The sequence below is a fragment of the Mobula birostris genome, chromosome 9 (genome assembly GCF_030028105.1).
Source record: "Mobula birostris isolate sMobBir1 chromosome 9, sMobBir1.hap1, whole genome shotgun sequence".
In the NCBI taxonomy this organism is placed as follows: Eukaryota; Metazoa; Chordata; class Chondrichthyes; order Myliobatiformes; family Myliobatidae; genus Mobula; species Mobula birostris.
The window spans coordinates 13,440,050-13,462,026 of NC_092378.1; the positions used below are offsets into that span (position 1 = coordinate 13,440,050).

Consider the following 21,977-nt stretch of genomic DNA (forward strand, 5'->3'; position numbering starts at 1 on the left):
TTGTATTATAAATTGTAACTAATTATCCTTCCTGGTTTTTGCTGATGGTATAACTGTTGTTTCTAATGATGTTTATATTATGTATGTTTACCTGCTGTTGCATCATTTTTGGTCTGTTGTTCCAGTTGTAATAATGCATGCATGATTTTACCACAGTTGGCATGTTGTAGCATTCGGCAATTTTTTTTGTGCCTAAACAAGTACAGGCACAGCAAATTTGCAATATGCCCGCATCTATTCATTTATTAATCTCTAATTTTAATAAGTCCTATTGCTTACATGTGTTTGTAATTTGTTTTTATGTAAATTCAATTAAATTTGTTTGTTTTTATATGTATTCTCAATAAGGTCAAGAATAGAAGGTCTTACTAGTACTAGTGTATGAATTCTGAATACAGTTTATTGATGTAAATGACTAACCATACAATAAACCAGCAGGGGAATTTCAAATTAAATTAGCTATTTTTCAAAAATAATAAGGAAAGTTTATCAGTATATGTTGCATCTCCTTATCACAGCTATCCTATATTAGAATCTGTCACCTGTTCCAACTGGAAAGACTTGTATTTATAAAGCATATTTAGCATAGCAAAATATCAAATAAGATTTAATACGAAGCCACATAAAAAGATAGTAGAGATGGTCAGAGATTAGATTTTATGAAGTCTCTTAAAAGAGAGAGTGAAAGAGAATCAGCAAGTTTCTGAACTTCGAGCCTTGTTATCAGAAAGCCAGCAAGCATAGCTGCCTGTTATGAAGCAATAATCATAAGCCATATTTTGAGGAACTTGGATATCTCAGAAAGTTTAAGATTACAGATTTGGGAAAGGCTAAGACCATAGGTGAGAATATCAAAATTGTGCTGTTACTCAGCAGGGAATCGGTGTTATTACAGAGTAATAGGACTTGTGAGCTAGGACCGAGCTACAGAGTTTTGGATGATTTCAGGTTAGACTGATGGAAGGCATCAGAAGAGTACTGAAATTATTAACTATGATGAGATGACAGGAAGATGATAGTAACTCAAATAACCACATGTTACTGTAGTACGAAGTATTCACTGTAAATATAAAGAAACATGATAGAATCAACTTTAAAAACTGCATACAACAAAGATAGACAAACAACCAATGTACAAAAGGTAACAAATTGAGCAAATACCAAAAGAAAAAATAAATAAATAAACAAATAATATTGAGAACATGAGTTGCAAGGTCCTTGAAAATGAGTCCATAGTTTGTGGAATCAGTTCAGTTTTGGAGCAAGTGAAGTTATCCGCTCTAGTGCAAGAGCCTGATGGCTGAGAGGTAATAAGAGAAACAACTCTTACCTAATCAAAGAACTGGTCCCACTGCAATTTGCCTGTCACCATAATACGTCTACAGCAGATGCAATCTCACTGGTTTTCCACTCTGCTTTGGATACCATGGACAATAACAATACTCACCTCAGGTAAATAATCAATTATTTATTGATTATAGCTCAGCGTTCAACACAATCGCACCCTGAGTTCTAATCAACAAGCTGCAAAACCTGGGCCATTGTACCTCTCTTCACAACTGGATACTTGACATCTTCATCAGGAGACTAGAGTCAGTGTGGATCAAAAATAACAACTCCTCACTGACAGTCGACACTGGTACACCTCAAGGTTGTGTGCTTAGTCCACTGCTCGACTCTCTCAACACTCACAACCGTGTGGCTAGGCTCAGCTCAAATGCCATCTATATATTTGATGTTGACACAACTATTGTTGGCAGAGTTTCAAATGGTTACGAGGAAGGGTACAGGAGCAAGATAGATCAACTGGTTGCATGACGTCGCCTTGCACTCAACTTCAGTAAGACCATGGAATTGATTGTAGACTTAAGGAAGGGGAAGTTGTGGGAATCAGTCCTCATTGAGGAATCAGCAGTGAAAAGGGTGAGATGTTTCAACTCTCCGAAGATCTATCCTGGGCCCAACATATTGATGCAGTTACAAAGAAGTAATCACAGTGGCTATATTTCATTAGGAGTTTGAGGAGACTTGGTATGTTGCCAAAGACTCTTGTAAATTTCTACAGGTGCACAGTGGAGAGCATTCTAACTGGTTACATCACCATCTGGTATGGAGAGGTAACTACACAGGATCAGAAAAGGATACAGTAAGTTGTAAACTCGGCCATCTCCATCACAGGCTCCAACTTCCCCAGCATCAAGGACACCTTCAAAATATGATTTGTCAGGAAGGTGGCATTCATCATTAAGGACATCCATCACCCAGGACATACCATGTTCTCATTGCTACCATCAGGGAGGAGGTACAGGAGCCTGAAGACACAGACTCAACCTTTCAGGAACAGATTCTTCCCTTCTGCCATCAGATTTCTGAATGGACAATGTACTCATGAATACTATTCACTATTTTTTGCTCTTTTTTTACTACTTATTAAATGTAATTTATATACATTTATAGTCTAAATGTATATATAAGTACATTTATATTGTAATTTTAAGTTTAATTTATTATGGACTGCAATGAACTGCTGCCACAAAACAAACAGCAAATTTCATGACACATACTAGTGATATTAAACCTGATTGTGATTCTAACTGTTCCTGAATCTGCTAGTGTGAGACCTAAGGCTCCTGTACCTCCTTCCTGATGGCAGCAGCAAGAGGAGTGTATGGCCTGGATGGTGGGGTGCTTGGTGATGGATGCTGCTTTCCTGCAACAGTGCTCCTTGTAGATGCGCTCAGTGGTAGGGAGGGCTTTACCTGTGACGGACTGGACTGTATCCACTATGTTTAGTAGGCTTTTCCATTCAAGGGCAATGGTGTTTCCATACCAGGCCATGATGCAACCAGACAGTCAGTGTTCTCTCCACCATGTATCAGCAGAAGTTTGTCAAAGTTTTAAGTGATGTTCCAAAACTTTGCAAGCTTCTTTGAAAGTAGAGGTGCTGCCATGCCTTCTTTCTAATGGCACTTATGTGCTGGAACCAGGACAGATCCTCTGAAATGACAACGCCGAGGAATTTAAAGTTTCTGACCCTCTCCACCTCTGATCCCCAGATAAGTACTGGTTTGTGGACCTCTGATTTCCTCCTCCTGTAGTCAATAATCAGCTTGGTGTTGCTGATGTTGAGTGAGAGCTTGTTGTGGCATCATTCAACCAGATGTTCACTCTCACTCCTCTATGCTGATTCGTCACCACCTTTGATTCGGCCAACAGTGGTATCATCAGTGAACACTAGTGTGCAGAAGACTGTCTCTGCACAGCATGTTAAACCTTGGAGTGGATGAGCTACAGCAGCAGAAGACCACAAACATACATTTAGTGGGAATTTTATTAGATGCAGGAGGTACATAATAAAGTGGCCTCAATGTATTTTTAAAATCTTTTATAGGATTCTAAACAATTGACTGCAGTGACAGGAGATGCAGCAATAATGATTTTGAGAAAAATACACTGATTTCCAAAATGGACGTTGACAAATATAAATATAAATAGTTATTGGAAAGAAAAATAGGAAACAATAGACAAGTAAATCCATCAATTATCAGGAAAATGATGTTATGGAATAACAAGGGAAAATAATACAATGAAACCTGATTTTACAAATTATGTTGATTAAAGAAATTTAGGATAGATTAGAGCATACTAGTGAAAATTACATCAGACATTTCATGAAGTGCCACACAATAGATTATTACATCAAATAAGAGTTCACAGAACAGAAATACACCAACATGCAATGATATCTGGTCAAAGGAAAGAAAGAAAATGAGGGATAATGAGCCTTTTATTTTCAAATTGTCAAACTTTCAAGTGGTATGACACAGGAATCAGGACTAAATGATTTACACTCTGCATTAATGACTTAGATGAAAGGTCAGAATGTACTTACATAGTAAGATGAGCTGTGAGGATAATGTGAAAAGTCTGCATGCAAGATGAGCTGTGAGGATAATGTGAAAAGTCTGCATGCAACCAGATGAAGATAGTGGGCAAGAAGGTAGCAGATAGAATTGAATGCAGGGAAACATGTGATTAGTCCTTTTGATTGGAATAGCTATTTTTAAATTAGTGAGAATTTATGTCCAAGTGTACTGGTTCATAACACACTGAAACTGTTAAGGAATACACCAATGTTTAAGAAGTTAAAATTGTATTTTACTCTTTATTGCAAAGAAGTAAAATGCAAGAAAAGAAGATATGATGCATTAAATATGGTTTTAGTGAAAACACAACTTGTGTATTAGATACAATTTTGATTTCTACTTGCCATGAAGATGCCATATGATCTATGAAGAAAGATTGAGTAAAGTTAGTTGAAATTTGCTAAAATCTAGAAGAATGTGAGGTAAATGCATTGAACCATAGAATATTTAGAGGGATTAATAGATTTTGAAAATCTCTGGCTGGAGAACATGGATTCATGTGGCATTCAAGATAAAAGGTCCGCAAATTACAACTGAGATGAAGGAAGATTTCATTACTTGGAAGTTTGAAAATTTATTGATTTCTATACCCCAGAAGCTGTGTATGTTCAGACTCTGGGTATGTTCAAGAATGAGATCAGAAAATTTTTGGAATGAATGAATCAAATGAGGTAGGGAATTAGTCATGATCTTATTGAAAGGTAGAACAGGCTTCGTGGGCCATGCAGCCTATTTCTGCTTCTATTTCTTATGTTTTTATGTTCTTCTTTAACATTGCCTGCCTCACCTGGATTGACATTGGTTCTCTGTGGGCTTTAATTAGCCCTCAGGAAATGTCTGGGTGACTCATGAGGAAATGGAAAATATAACATCTGCTGCAAGAATGGTTAGTCTCCTCTTTATTGCTCTATTTACATTAACGCTGATTTAATTTTTTTATGGCACAATTCACTGCTTGCATGCTTAGTTTCCAAATCTCTTTAATTTGTAAATTAAAAGTGAAAATGCATTAAATACATCCTTATAACATAATTTAAATAATCATATATTAAGATAAATCATACAATATCCTCAACTGCTGAAATTTTAATTTCTCTCAACATAAGGTAAGAAAGACTATTGTTACAATTCTTTCCAAATCAAGATAAAGAGATTTGTGAGAAACTACTTAAATTTATCAGTAATTTTACCATTTGTCTGAGTTATTCTGTTTCACACAGTTATGTTTTCATAAAATAAGCGAATTTGTCCAAAATATATCAAGTGGAAGAGTAAACAAACTGTCTCTTTATAGGATGTAAAATTGCCTCATCTGACAGATACTATGTTTTCAAATTGATCTGAAAGTGAACTCTGTTTACCCATATGAAAAATCCAGTATGGCTTTTGCAATTATGTATGTAATGTTCCTTCTTCAGTGACTATAATCTACCATTTATTAGTGTCCTACTAATTATTATATAATCAAGCAAAATATCTTACACCAGGAAATTTCTCAAAACTGCTTTTGTTCCTTCATTGTTACACAATTAACAGTCACCAATTCAACTTTTTTACAAATATTAAAGTTGGACACATCATTAAAAATGATTAACACCTATCTAATTTTACAGATGAGTCTCGTTCAGTCCCTGACCACTCAAGCTTTGTGGTACTGAAAGCCATTTTGATGCACACTACCTATCCGTTGAAGCATTTGTAGACACAAATAAATACAAATTTAATATTCCAAATCTTTTTTTTTTCAGACACTACTGTTATTTTTTGTGTTGCACTGTGGTCATATCCCCAGTGCCGATGGTGACTGGGCTGCTGCAGGTTTCTGCCAACACGTAGTCCGACTTGATACTGCTGTGTATCATTAAAGCTAATGGAGCACTTCATTGAAGAGTGAATTGAGCTAGTCGTAGTCATACTTTATTGATCCCGAGGGAAATTTGGTTTTGTTACAGTTGCACCAACCAAGCTTAGGCTGAGGCTTCTTCTATGATGGATTCTATAGTTTGCATCCATGCCACCTTTACGCCACTTCTAAATCGTCTAGTCACTGCCTTGTCCCCCACCCCTGGTTCAAATTCCAGTTTCTCATTTATTCTGTCACCTGAACTTTATCCCTCTACTATTTTAGAAGAAATTATTTTACTTGTCAGTAATAATATTAATTTCACTGTTAATCGGTGAACTCCATACACTTATAAGACAGGAAGTGCTAACATCAGTATTTCATCATGTACCTTAATTCATGATGTTTCTTATGAAATAAATCAGTCCAGCTATTCGTTATGTTTACGAGGATAATTAAAGCCAAAATTCAATTCCCTCTATTTTTGATACTATGGTGGTAGTGACCCCTGTCTTAGTATCCACATTATGACACCTGAAATGGACCTCAAATCTTTGAGTTGCAGCTAACTGGAGGACCATTGGCGGAAAATATCCATTGAAGCTCAGGGATTGTGGAGCAAATCTCAATTCACAAATCTTCAATGAATGACTTGAACTTGATCTTTCTTCATCTAATTAGAATGAGTGATCATGTACAGGAAAATCTTTTTGCCTCACCCACACCATTGAAATGTAATTCCTTTGAAGCAGAAATAGGTTCAGGAAATTTCCAAGTATTTAATTTACTGATTTGGAAAGCAGTTTGACATTTTTTAAAAAACTGTCTATAAAATCATTTCCCGACAAATGTTTTCTTAATAATCTTAATATGATTTATTGTTAACACAAAAGATTTTGCAGGTACTGCAAATCCAGAACAACACATGCAAAATGCATGAGGAACTCAGTTGGTCAGGCAACATCTGTGGAAATGAATCATCAGTCAATGTTTTGGGCCAAGGCCTGTCATCAGGACTGGAAAAGAAGGGGTAAGGTGCCAGAATAAGAAGAGGTGGGGGGGAGGTGAAGAAGGACGAGCTGGAAGGTGATGGGTGAAGCCAGGTGGGTGAGGGGGTATGAAATATGAAGCTGAGAGGTGATAATTGGAAAAGGCAGAGGGCTGGAGAAGTAATCTGGTAGGAGAGGAGAATGGACTGTGGGAGAAAGGGAAGGAGGAAGGGCACCAGGTGGGGGAGTTGATAGGCAGGTGAGAAGAAAAGGTAAGAGGCCAGTGTGGGAAATTGAAGAAGAAAAAAGGAGGAGGGGAGAAAAATTACCCTAAGGAGAAACCAATGTTCATGCCATCAGATTGGAAGCTACCAAGACAGAATATGAGATGTTGCTCCTCCAACATGAGAGTAGCCTTATCGTAGCAGCAGAGAAGGCCATGGACTTAAATGTCAGACCAGGAATAGGGATAGGAATCTGTGAGGTAACACTTCACCTGTGAATCTGTTGGGGTCATCTATTGTATCTGGTGCTCCCAACGAGGTCGCCTCTACACTGGTGAGACCTGATGTAATAGGGGAAACCGCTTTATTGAGCACATCCCCATCCCCCACCTTTTTCTGGTATCTTCCTTTCCTTTCCAGTCCTGATGAAGGGTCTTGGCCAGAAATGTTGACTGTTGATTCATTTTCGTAGATGCTGCCTGGCCTGCTGAATTCCTCTAGCATTCTGTATGTTTTATTGTTAACTATTGCATTTTATTGTGTTATAGTTGCTCAATTTTCAGATTAATTTTCAATATTTTCTAAATTTCTGTGAGTTGAGTAAAAAGCTGAACCCAACAGCTGATGCAATAGACGAACAAAAATGAGTGTGATTATAACCATATAACAATTACAGCACGGAAACAGGCCATCTCAGCCCTTCTAGTCCGTGCCGAACACTTACACTCACCTAGTCCCATCTACCTGCACTCAGCCCATAACCCTCCATTCCTTTCCTGTCCATATACCTATCCAGTTATTTTTAAATGACAATAGCGAACCTGCCTCTACCACTTCTACTGGAAGCCCGTTCCACACAGCTACCACTCTATGAGTAACGAAGTTCCCCCTCGTGTTACCCCTAAACTTTTGCCCCTTAACTCTCAACTCAATGTCCTCTTGTTTGAATCTCCCCTACTCTCAATGGAAAAAGCCTATCCACGTCAACTCTATCTATCCCCCTCATAATTTTAAATGCCTCTAACAAGTCCCCCCCTCAACCTTCTATGCTCCCAAGAATAAAGACCTAACTTGTTCAACCTTTCTCTGTAACTTAGGTGCTGAAACCCAGGTAACATTCTAGTAAATCTCCTCTATACTCCCTCTATTTTGCTGACTTCTTTCCTATAATTCGGTGACCAGAACTGTACACGATACTCCAAATTTGGCCTCACCAATGCCTTGTACAATTTTAACATTACATCTCAACACCTGTACTCAATGTTCTGATTAATAAAGGCCAGCAACCCAAAAGCTTTCTTCACCACCCTATCCACATGAGATTCCACCTTCAGGGAACAATGCACCATTATTCCTAGATCCGTCTGTTCTACTGCATTCCTGAATGCCCTACCATTTACCATGTATGTCCTATATTGATTAGTCCTACCAAAATGTAATACCTCACGCTTATCAACATTAAACTCCATCTGCCATCTTTCATCCCACTCTTCTAACTGGCCTAAATCTCTCTGCAAGCTTTGAAAACCCACTTCTTTATCCACAACGCCACCTATCTTAGTATCATCTGCATACTTACTCATCCAATTTACAACCCCATCATCCAGATCATTAATGTATATGACAAACAACATTGGACCCAGTACAGATCCCTGAGGCACACCACTAGTTACCGGCCTCCAACCTGACAAACAGTTATCCACCACTACTCTCTGTCATCTCCCATCCAGCCACAGTTGAATCCATTTTACTACTTCAATATTAATACCTACGATTGAACCTTCCTAACTAACCTTCCGTGTGGAACCTTGTCAAAAGCCTTACTGAATTCCATATAAACAACATTCACCGCTTTACCCTCGTCAATTTTCCTAGTAACCTCTTCAAAAGATTCAATAAGATTTGTCAAACATGACCTTCCACATACAAATCCACGTTAACTGTTCCTAATTAGACCCTGTCTATCCAGATAATTATATATACCATCTCTAAGAATACTTTCCATTAATTTACCCACCACTGACGTCAAAATTACAGGCCGATAATTGCTAGGTTTACTCTTAGAACGCTTTTTAAACAATGGAACCACATGAGCAATACGCCAATCCTCCAGCACCATTCCCATTTCTCATCACATTTGTAATATTTCTGTCAGAGCCCCTGCTATTTCTACACTAACTTCCCTCAAAGTCCAAGTGAATATCCTGTCAGGACCCAGAGACTTATCCACTTTCATATTCCTTAAAAGCGCCAGTACGTCCTCTTCTTTAATCATCATAGTTTCCATAACTACCCTACTTGTCTCCCTTACCTTACACAATTCAATATCCTTCTCCTTAGTGAATACCGAAGAAATTGTTCAAAATCTCCCCCATTTCTTTTGGCTCCACACATAGCTGTCCACTCTGATTCTCTAAAGGACCTATTTTATCCCTCACTATCCTTTTGCTATTAATATAACTGTAGAAACCCTTTGGATTTATTTTCACCTTACTTGCCAAAGCAACCTCATATCTCCTTTTAGCTTTTCTAATCTCTTCCTTAAGATTCTTTTTACATTCTTTATATTCCTTGAGCACCTCATTTACTCCATGATTCCTATATTTATTGTAGATCTTTCTCTTTTTCCGAACCAAATTTCCAATATCCCTTGAAAACCATGGCTCCCTCAAACTTTTAACCTTTCCTTTCAACCTAACAGGAACATAAAGATTCTGTACCCTCAAAATTTCACCTTTAAATGACCTCCATTTCTCTATTACATCCTTCCCATGAAACAAATTGTCCTAATCCACTCCTTTTAAATCCTTTCGCATCTCCTCAAAGTTAGCCTTTCTCCAATCAAAAATCTCAACCCTGGGTCCAGTCTCATCCTTCTCCATAATTATATTGAAACTAATGGCATTGTGATCACTGGTCCCGAAGTGCTCCTCAACACATACCTCTATCACCTGACCTATCTCAGTCCCTAACAGAAGATCCAACACTGCCCCTTTTCTAGTTGGTACCTCTATGTATTTCTGCGAAAAACTATCCTGCACACATTTTACAAACTCCAGACCATCCAGCCCTTTTACAGAATGGGCTTTTCAGTCTATGTGTGGAAAATTAAAATCTCCCACATTCACAACCTTGTGCTTACTACAAATATCTGCTATCTCCTTACAAATTTGCTCCTCCAAATCTCGCTCCCCATTAGGTGGCCTATAATACACCCCTATAAGTGTTGTTACGCCTTTCCTGTTCCTCAGTTCCACCCAAATAGCCTCCCTAGACGAGCCCCCTAATCTATCCTGCCAAAGCACCGCTGTAATATTTTCTCTGACAAGCAAGGCAACACCTCCCCCTCTTACCCCTCCAATTCTATCACACCTGAAGCAACAAAATCCAGGAATATTTAGTTGCCAATCACATCCCTCCTGCAACCATGTTTCACCAATAGCTACAACATCATATTTCCAGGTATCAATCCATGCTCTAAGCTCATCCACCTTTCTTACAATGCTCCTAGCATTAAAATAGATGCTTTTAAGAAACTCTCCACCTCTTACTCTCTGTCCCTAATAGTGCAAGCAACTTTATTATCTTTTTCTTCCTTCTCCCCTACATCTTCAGTCTGAGCACTCCCCTTCTCTGTCACCTGCCTATCCTCCCTCACACACAGTCTACTAGCTTTCTCTGTTTGTGAACTAACCTCCTCTCTCCTAGTCTCTTCAATTTGATTCCCACCCCTCAACCATTCTAGTTTAAAGTCTGTCCAGTAGCCTTTGCAAATCTCCCCGCCAGGATATTGGTCCCCCTAGGATTCAAGTGCAACCTGTCCTTTTTGTACAGGTCACACCTGCCCCAAAAGAGGTCCCAGTGATCCAGAAACTTAAATCCCTGCCCTCTGCTCCAATCCCTCCGCCACGCATTTATCCTCCACCTCATTCCACTCCTACTCTCACTGTTGCGTGGCACAGGCAGTAATCCCGAGATTACTATCTTTGCGGTCCTTCTTCTCAACTCCCTTCTGAACTCCCTATATTCTCCTTTCATGACCTCTTCCCTTTTCCTACCTATGTCATTAGAACCTATATGTACCACGACCTTTGGCTGCTCACCCTACCACTTCAGGATATCTTGGACACTATCAGAAACATCCCGGACCCTAGCACCAGGGTGGCAAACTATCATCCGGGTCTCCAGACTGCATCCACAGAATCGCCTATCTGACCCTCTAAATATCGAGTCCCCTATTACTACTGCCCTCCTCTCCCTTTCCCTACCCTTCTGAGCTACAGGGCTGGACTCTGTGCCGGAGGCATGGCCACTGTTGCTTCCCCCAGGTAGGCTGCCCCCCCCCAACAGTACTCAAACAGGAGTACTTATTGTCAAGGGGTACAGCCACCAGGGTACTCTCTAGTACCTGACTCTCCCCCTTCCCCCTCCTAACTGTGACCCACCTTTCTGCCTCCCGCAGCCCCGGTGTGACCACCTGCCTGTAACTGCTCTCTATCAACTCCTCACTCTCTCTGACCAGACAAAGGTCATCGAGCTACAGCTCCAGTTCCCTAACACGGTCCCTTAGGAGCTGCAGCTCGGCGCACCTGGTGCAGATGTGGACATCCAGGAGGCCTGGAGCCTTCAGGACCTCCTACATCCGACACCGAGAACAGCAAGCTGCCCTCACACTCATACTTCCCCCTTTCCTCAAATAACAGGAAAAATTGAAAACCAAACCTACTTGCTTAGCCTGTTTCCGCCTAAGCCTATTGAGCCAAAGCCCTTAAGCCTTCATTCTGCTCCCGGCTCACTCCGCTGCCCGCAAAACAATGCTGTCCGCTGTATAAGGCTGTATTCCTTTTAAATCTTCTGCGCTTCACTGCCCGATGTCACATGCCTGTGCAGTCCCACCTCTCTGAAGTCTGATGTGAAGAAGAAAAATTCAAAATGGCTCCCGCCACAGTCCCGCTCCAATTCTCAGACTTCCTTCTCCAAATTATTAGTAGTGAAGTAGTAATCTCCAAAGGATTAGTACTGAAATGACTTCGTATGGTTGGCTGAGGTGTTACTGGTATAGATGTATTAATAGTATAATAGCAACTCCATTTTTTTTATTGCAGAACACTCTCCTTAAAGGACTGTATCAGGAGTAGGACAGTATCAAAGGATATAGCAGGAATCAGGAGTAGGTGCAAGAGATGAACAGACCATTATAATTATGTTGTAATGTACATGCTGACCACATCTGTAATTGCAACTGATGACAAAGTTTTGTCTTTATCTACGTAATTGTTAAATGGGAATGCAAGATGATTTCTTATCAGCTTTTAACTTTTATTCCCAATCAATATGAATACAAATTCAATAAAACAATTATTACATCCATTTCATTATACACAATATCAATGCCTGACAAAAAACAAATTTAAACTGGTTATATTTAATACTTGATGATAATGATTTGCTTTTAAAAATGCTATAGCTAAATATCTGAAAAACAGAAAGTGAAGATATTGGGAACAAGCTGTCAGCTACTTGTGGGGTTGAGGGTGGTCATGAATAAAGGTTAAATAGCATCTAACATAAGACCACAAACGAGAGAAAATAGGCAGAAAATCCAAAGCAACAGACACAAAATGTTGGAGGAACTCAGTAGGTTGGACAGAATCTATAGAAAAGAGTAAGCAGTTAAAGTTTCGGACAGAGAGCTGGGATTTGTGTCCTGATGAAGGGTCTAGGCCTGTAACATCGACTGTTTTACTCTTTTCTATAGATACTGCCTGGCCTTCTGAGTTCCTCCAGCATTTTGTGTGTCTAACATAAGGCTACAGTTGGAATCACTTACATGCACTATGTAGAGATGGTGGCTGATCCAGCATATCTACAAATTATTATTTTTGTTGATATTTCTATTTATTTCAATAGCATTGGTTAATATGATCATATAATAGTTGTTTATGCAAGTTTTAATATAGTCACTATACTGGCTTACAACCATTTTAAATAGTTATTAAATAATGTTGTGTAAACATATAAACCAATGCACCAGCGAATAAAATCACCCCTCCAATGAATCCATTCATCCATGAATTCCTCCCCAGCCAGTACTACCCCTCCCCTTGTCACCACCATGATCGTATTTACATACACAGCTTGAACTTCAAAACACTGCAAGTCTGTCGCAGGAGGCTTGTGTTTTCACTGCATAGTAATGATTTTCCAACACACTGGGATCAAATGCCGAAGTAGAAAATAAATCATTGCATAAATTTAAAATCTGGTTAAAGGCAACATATACGATAATTCAAATGAACCACTATATACAATTTGTCTACATGCAGACAGAAGAAACTAAATGTTTGCTACCATGTTGCTTCAGCATCTAATTCATTATATCAATTCCGAGTTTAAAATAATATTATACATAGAAAATAGAACATGGACACTATTCATTTACACATTGATATTTCTATTATGTTATCTGAGCACAGATAAGAGTTTATGGTTGCTTAAGTTAAGAGAAGCCTAAAAAATGTGTTCAATCAATGGAAGAGGGTGCCTCTGTGAAATTGGTTCTTAGCCATATAGTCATAGTCATACTTTATTGATCCAGGGGGGAATTGGTTTTCGTTACAGTTGCACCATAAATAATTAAATAGTAATAGAACCATAAATAGTTAAATAATAATATGTAAATTATGCCAGGAAATAAGTCCAGGACCAGCCTATTGGCTCAGGGTGTCTGACCCTCCAAGGGAGGAGTTGTAAAGTTTGATGGCCACAGGCAGGAATGATTTCCTATGACGCTCTGAGAGTGCTGTTGGATTTTAAAGTGAGAATGTAAAATATGGTCCTGAATTATTGAAGTAAACGTGCTCTGCAAAGCAATCATAAAATCTTTGCTTGGGTTTCTTCAGTGAAAGGGGACTACATTGTGAATAGGGAATGCACTGAATTGGAATAAGCACAAGTAACTTACGGAAAAAAAAACTGTTTGTGTCCAAAGGTAACGGGAAGGACAGGTGATTGCTTTGTGGAGCAGGGGAGTGACCAAGCTTCCTGCTACTTGCCACTTTAATTTTCCATCCTACTCCCCCTTGGAACTATCTGTTATCTCTTCCACATTTAAAATGAGGCCCAACAGAAATCTGAGGAAAAGCATCTAATCTATCTGAGCCTGTTACTGCCCTTGACACTCATTCTCCATCTGCAGATCTCTATCTGCATTAGACTGCCAGGAGTGATGGTGAAGGGAGATACAATAGTGTCTTTTGAGGTGCTCTTCAATAGGCAGATATATGGATTATATGTGGGCAGCAAGGATCTGGTGTCATTAGGTGTCAGCAAGGATCTGCTGTAAGTCATCCAAATGTGATATTGGCTCATTCCTTTACTCTATTCACTCAGACTAACCTATTGGAATTGTCCCTATTATTAGCAACACATTACACTTCTTTGTCTATATTACCCTTCACGTTCCCTCCCCCCCCATCAATTTAGTTGACTGAATAAATTCAACAACTCATCCCCATGGCAGTACTGGTACTGTATAACAAATTCCCTAAAAGATATTGCTTTTAAATTATCAGGGGTTCAGAGTCCTGTCGTACTGATTTTCATTGTTAAAACCCCCAGTTATTTGGATGATACGGATATTACCAAAGTTCAGAATAAAGTAAATTTCTTATCAAAGTACATGTATGTCACCATATACAACTCTTGAGATTCATTTTCTCCCGGGTATTCACAGTAAATACAGGAAGCACAACGGAATCAATGAAAACCACACCCAACAGGATGGACAAACAATCAATGTACAAAAGACAGCAGAGTGTGCAAATACAAGAAGAAAGAAAACAAATAAACAATAAATATCAAGAACATGAGTTGAAGAGTCCTTGAGAGTGAGTCCATAGTTTGTGGGAACAGATCAGTGATGGAGTGAGTGAAGTTATCCTCTCTGCTTCAAATGCCTAATAGTTGAGGGGACCAGGACAGATCCTCTGAAATGATAACACTAAGAAATTTAAAGTTGCTGTCCTTTTCCACCTCTGATCTCCTGATGCGGACTAGATCATGGACTTCCAGTTCCCACCTCCTGATGTCAACAGTCAGCTTCTTGATCTTGCTGAGCAATTTACTAACATGGTTAGAGCATTGGCTGATTGGTAGGAGGCAGTGAGTGGGAATAAAAGGATAATTGTCTGGTTGGCTGCTAGTGACTAGTGGTGTTCTGCAGGAGTCGGTGTTGGGACTGCTTCTTATGCTGGATATCAATGATATAGATAATGGAATAGATGGCTTTGTTGCCAAGTTTGCAGATGGTTTTAAGATTGGTGGAGGGGCGGGTCACATTGAGGAAAGAGCTAGGCTGCAGAAGGACTTGGGCAGATTAAGAGAGTGGGCAAGAAAGTGGCAAATGAAATACAATGTTGGAAAATGTATGGTCATACACTTTAGTAGTAGAAATAAATATGCAGACTATTTTTTAAACAGGGAGAAAATCCAAAAATCTGAGATGCAAAGGGACTTGGGAGTCCTTATTCAGACCATCCTAAAAGTTAACTTACAGGTTGAGTCAGTGGTAAGGAAAGCAAATGCAATGTTAGCATTCACTTGAAGAGATCTTGAATACAAGAGCAAGGGTGTGATGCTGAGGCTTTATAAGGCACTGGTGGGGCCTCACCTTGAGTACTGTAAACAGGTTTGGGCTCCTCATCTGAGAAAAGATGTGCTGGCTTTGCAGTTGTCCAGAGGTGGTTCACAAGGATGATTCCAGGAATGAAAGGGTTATCATATGTGGAATGTTTGATGGCTCTCTAATTGCTGGAATTTAGAAGGAAGAAGGAGGATCTCGTTGAAACCTTTCGAATCTTGGAAGGCCTAGACAGAATATATGTGGAAAGGATGTTTTCGTGGTGGGGGAGTTTAAGACAAGAGGGCACTGCCTCAGGATAGAGAAGGCCAGGGAATGGGATTGAGGAGGGGAAAAAAAGGATCAGCCATGATTGAATGGCAGAGCAGACTTGATGGACTAAATGGCCTAATTCTGCTCCTATTCTTATGGTTTTATGCTCTGACATTGAGTGAGAGGTTGTTGTGGCACTGCTCAGCTGGATTTTCAATCTCCCTCCTATATGCTGATTTGTCACCACCTTTGATTTGGGAAAAGACAGTGTTGTTGTCAGCAAACTTAAATATTGCATTGGGGCTCTGCCTACCCTCACGGTCATAAGTATAGAGCAAATAGAGCAGGGGGTTAAGCATAGAGCCTTGTGGTGTACCTGTGCTGATGGAGGTTGTGGAGGAGACTTGTTGCTAATCCAAACTTACTTTGGTCTGCAAGTGAGGAAATCAAGGATCCAGTTGCATAAGGTGGTTTTGAGGCAAAGGACTTGAAGCTTATTTGAGGGGATGATAGTATTGAATGTCGAGCTGTAGTCAATGAAGAGCATCCTGATGTATGCATCTTTGCTGTCCAGATATTTCAGTATTGGGTGATGAGCCAATAAAATGCCATCTGTTGTTCACCTGATGTAATGGTAGGCAAATTGGAGCGGATCCAAGTCGCTTCAAAGACAGGAGTTGATATGTTTCATCATCAATCTGTCAAAGCACTTCATCACAGTGGATGTATGTGCTACTGGACGATGGTCATTGAGGCAGATTACTACATTCTTCTTAGGCACTGGTAAAATTGAAGCATATCCTGAAGGATACTCTCATATCAGCTTCAGAGACTGAAATCACAGAATCATCAGGGTCTGTGGGTGTTCATGAAGGTGCCTCCGTGTTTTAACAATCAAAGCAAGCATAAAGGGCATTCATCAGGGAGAGAAGCCTTGTTATCACCTATGTCACTTGGCTTCACTTTGTAGGAGGTGACAGCATTCAAGCCCTGCCACAGCTGTCAAGCATTCTTCAATGATTCAAGTTGGTCTGGAATTACCACTTTGCAAGTGAAATGGCCTTTCGGAGATCCTATCTGGACCTTTTGTAATTTACTACTTGATCGCCAGATCTGAATGTCACTGATCTGGCCCTCAGCAGATTGCAGATCTCATGGTTTATCCAGGCCTTATGGTTAGGGAAGGATCTGAATGATGTTATGGGGACACACTGATCTACAACTGTTTTTATAAAGTTTCTAACAGCCATGTATTCATTCAGATCCTCTAATGTGTGCTTCAACATGGCCCAGTCCACCGACTCAAAGCAATTGTGTGCCTCCCATGATTAACACATTGATATCCTTATCTCTGGAGCCTTGTTCTTTAGCCTCTGCATGTATGCAGGTAGGAGGAGGACAGCTAGATGATCAGATTTCCCAAAATGTGGTCTAGGCATGGAATGGTAGTCATCCCTAATCATAGTATAAGAGTAGTTGAGTGTGTTGGGACCCCTGGTGGTGCAGGTGATATTTTGATGATAATTGGACAGAGATTTCTTCAAACAAGTCTGATTGAAGTCTCCAACAATTATTTGATAGGCGTCAGGAGAGACTGTTTCTTATTTGATGATGGTGACATTCAATTTCTTGAGTGCCACTTAGCACCTGCTTTTGGTGGTATATAAACTACAATCAGAATCATGGAGAACAACTCGCTTGGTAAGTAGAATGGTCAGTTCTTAATCATTAGATGTTCCAGGTCGGGCGAACAAGACCACCGTGTCCAAGCACGACAAAGAGTTTATCATGAAACACAGACACCCACTAATTGCCTTTTCCAATTCAGCACTCCAGTCCATTCAGTTTATTGAGATGCCCTCTGGTCTTACCAGCATATCCAATGTGTCCAGAGGAAGCCTTGTCTCTGCAAAACACAGAACCTCATTTCCCTCTGATACAGCAATCTTGCCCTTAGAACCTCAATCTTGTTCTCCAGCAAATGTACATTTGCTACAAGATGCTGGTAGAGGAAGTTTCATAGCCAGCATTTTAGTCTGTCTTTTAGCCCTCTCCGTCTCTCTCTCCTTCAGTCATGGTGATGTACCTTCATCAGAGCTGTACCTCCTTAAAGGAGCTGTACTTGCAAGTGCAGTCCAATGAGTCCATCAGAAGATCGTGAGATCACTCATTCATTAAGACATTTCAGACGTATGTTATTTAAAGGGAAATTACAGGCTGCAGTTTTCAGTGAGAGGAGTTCAGATGAAGTATATTTCAGGGTTTTGTAAGCTTCCCACGACACCAGCGCCATCTTGCCTTTTTACCTGATTTCTGATGACAAGTTCTCAGTTTTCCAATGGAGTGTGTGCTTAGATGTTAATTGAAGTTTTTCTCCTCTCCCTCTTCATCTATCTCTATCTCTTAATCAGTCTATTTCTCTTTCTTTTGAAGTCTCTAGTGACCCAGGTTTTACACAACTCGATACTTTGCATTTCACAAGTGTACTTAATGTATTTATGTTTATTTTAATCGATGTTGGATTCTGCCTAGCCACGCCTGACAAATCCAATCATGGTATATATTTAGTCAGTAAAGACTGTCATCTTTATCTACACTCGTCGTTCTGTTCAGCTACACTGACTTCGCAGTTTATTTATTATAGTTGTTAGAGTGACCACTACTTGATTAAGCAATATACAACATTTACCGTGGTAACTCTGGTTTTAACAATTAATATGAATGCCACATTGAACATTACTAACGCAGTAAATATTATACATGTATGAGGACATGCTGAATGCTGCTATATTAACACAGGCCTCACTATATGGAAGATATTTGTCCTACCCATCTCTCATATTACCTTTTCTCTGACTTACATATACCTGCACTCAAATATTATAGATGAACAATTGAACTCCAACAAATATGAATAGCGTTTCCATTCAAGAAATGGCTATGAGGGTCAAGGTAAATAAAGGGCAAATTACATTTTTAAAATACTGTTTTTATTTTTAAAAATTAAGTGTTTTTATATCCTTAAATTTTTTGTTTCCTTGGTTTTAAAATCAAATTGTAGAAGTGGGCTTGTTCTCATTCAACCATCTGTCTCTCCCCAATCTCTGACCACTCATACTTAAACGCTAATACCTCTTCAGATTGCAGATTTGATACCATTGATCAAATAAAAGTATGAACCTCCCACTGATTCCAGTGCTGGTTTGTCCTCTCCTTCCATCTTCTTTTCACTTGTGTTTCAGTCTCTTTCTGCTGTCATTTCTTGCCTTTTTCTTTCTAATCTCATTTTAATCTCTCTTTTTCCCTTGTGCTTCTGGCTCTATTCCTAAAGACTTTCTCTTCAGTTTCTTTTTTTTCTTTCTGCTGATCTTTCCCATCATCCCTGTAAGAAATGTTTCCAGGACACTTTTTTGAAAAGTAGAGGTAGTCTAGGGTCTTTTTCAACATTTACTTGTCAATCAGCATTGATTATTTGTCTCATTGTGATTTTTTGACTATCTGTTTATTGTCACGCTTATTTATTTGATTTAAGGTAACTCATAAACTTGTTGACCATTTGAGGCATTTTCAGGACAAAATATTCCTATAAATGCAAGGATTTTTTTTCTCAGTCCATTACCTGTGCACTGACAAAATTTGAATTTCCATCTGTGATTTTCTTTTTTCAAAGTTCAAACAAATTCACTCTCAGATCAAGGATCGAAATACTTAGATTTACTCCTTTGGATATTGATTGGGCACCACATCCCACATTGTTCTGAGATCTAGATTTAATATTAGTTATAATCTGGGGAAATTTGTCAAGACGCCCTATGTGAATCCCATGATATTCCCAACTGAGATTGCAGTTGCTGACATCACTCTGATACCATCAGCTGAGACTAGAGAATTAGTGTTATCTAGGAACAAATACTGCAGATGGATATCTCGTCATTCTAGATAATGTAAATAAGGCCATACAAGATATACCTGTATGTTTGTTATCCTGAAAAATATTTCCTGTAAAAATATTTTTCTTTGTTCAATATCAGTCAGTTTAAAAAAACTTGAAAATTAGAGGGAAAGTAGAACTAGGTTTCATTGCTTTGGCTTGAGCAAACTTCAATTAAAGTCCAATAAGTTAAGCATCATGAATCTAAATTTCATTGCAAGTAGTTCTGCACCAATATAACTAAATATTATAAATGTAGTGCTATATTGTAAGAGTGTTAATATTTGGAATACAGATCAAAATAATCATTCATGTTCTTTTCTGCAATACAAGATTCTAATCAAACCATTTTGCTTGAATGTCAATTGAATATAAATCTGCCAATTGGCAACTTATTAACTTGTATAACACTACAGTTAAAGTTATGGAAAATTTTATTTGTTGACAGTTACCAGAAATCTTTGAGAAAATTCAAAAAAATTTACTATTATATACGATTTACAGAATCTGAATTCTAAAGTATTTAACTTTACTTGAGGCCCTTTGAAAACCAATTGGAATAACTCAGACAAAGAAAACATTTCTGAAGATATGACTGGCAATTTTGGAAAAAATCCAGAAAATTGTACAATATTTCATGCATGTACTGTATATGTGTTTTGTTTAATCTGAATTATCATTCACAGTGCAGAAAGAATTTTATTCTTACTAGCACAATGTTAAATGGATAGATGGAACATGAATGTAATATGCACGAGTTGAATATGCTTATCAGAGGAAAGATATGACAGCTTAAATATATGATGGCATTAACAGAGCTTTTACAAAATGAAATTGGCAAGTAAAGTGATTAATTTTGGGAAAAACCATTTCAGTCTTGAATTTAAGTAAACAGTTTTTTATTTTAATTTAACTGCAGTTTGTTATGACTTTTTTATTCAATGTTATTTATATTTTCATTTGAGAATCATATGGTCGAACTTTGTTTTTATTACTTGATTTTTATTAACTATATTTTCTTGGAATCCTTCAGGAGTCTGAAGAAGGCAGTTGGGCTCAGGTAATGCATGTTAACAGATAATTCAGTTTGAAAATACATGTGCTCAAATTATTACTACTCATGCTTATTAACTTATCTTGTACCTTGAAAGTTCAAAGTAAATTTATTATCTAAGTACATATATGTCACCATATGCAACCCAGAGATTAATTTTCTTATGGGCATACTCAATAAACAATATAGAATAGCAACCATGATAGAAAAAATGGAAGAGGGTAGGGTAGCATATAAGGAAGGTAAAAATTGTTCTGTTTGTAGATTCACAACAAGAGAAAGTCTGCATATGCTGGAAATCCGAGCAACACAAACAAAATGCTGGAGGAACAGACAGAGGGTAGAAAATCCACTAGAATCTGTATATTGCAGACCTCTGCTAAACACTGCCCACTAAATTCAGATGTGACTAGAAATAGAATATCGACTTATTTTTTTTATTTCACTTCTGAGCTAGGCATTGCTATTTAATTTCTTTATTAATTAACAACACAATGTGGAATATTTGTTCACGTTTCATGCAGGTTTATAAATCTGTCTTTGTAAAGATGGAATTTGAAATAATAACAATAATCTTTCAGTAATGTTCCTTTAGTATCTTTTGGCTCACTGCTACTCCAACCTCCACACTCATTGAAATGAAAGATGATGTAGACCTATACTACAAAGATTTATGATGGATTTTAATGATTCTTTTTTTAATATCAATCTCCCAAGTGAATTTGTATGAATAATCTCTTCCCCACTCCAACAGACTTTGGCCTACGGTGACATGAATCACGAATGGATTGGTAATGAGTGGCTTCCTAGTTTGGGATTACCTCAGTACCGCAGCTATTTTATGGAGTGCCTGGTAGATGCTAGAATGCTGGACCACTTAACGAAGAAAGATCTCCGCATTCATTTAAAAATGGTGGATAGCTTTCACCGGTATGTTTAAATTTTGTTTAAAAGACTCTATCTAGACATACATTGTGTTGCAAATGCACATCTTTATTTAAAATACATTCTTGAGAAACCTGAGTAAGCTTGAAACTCAAAGCCCTTGTAATATATTACTATATGAAGTTCAGACAGGTGAAGATTCTCTAGAGCATCTGTATACTGTATAATGATT

At 38.5% G+C, this 21,977-nt stretch overlaps 1 protein-coding gene across 1 annotated transcript in view; it reads left to right on the top strand.

Annotated features, from left to right (window-relative positions):
* Positions 1–21,977, top strand: part of ppfia2 (PTPRF interacting protein alpha 2) — a 349,121-nt gene that overhangs the window by 288,091 nt on the left and 39,053 nt on the right. The window contains exons 22-25 of the mRNA XM_072269332.1: positions 4,750–4,812; positions 12,469–12,471; positions 20,840–20,875; positions 21,615–21,790. Coding sequence (XP_072125433.1) covers positions 4,750–4,812; positions 12,469–12,471; positions 20,840–20,875; positions 21,615–21,790 — 278 coding nt within the window. The remainder of the gene's footprint in view (positions 1–4,749; positions 4,813–12,468; positions 12,472–20,839; positions 20,876–21,614; positions 21,791–21,977) is intronic.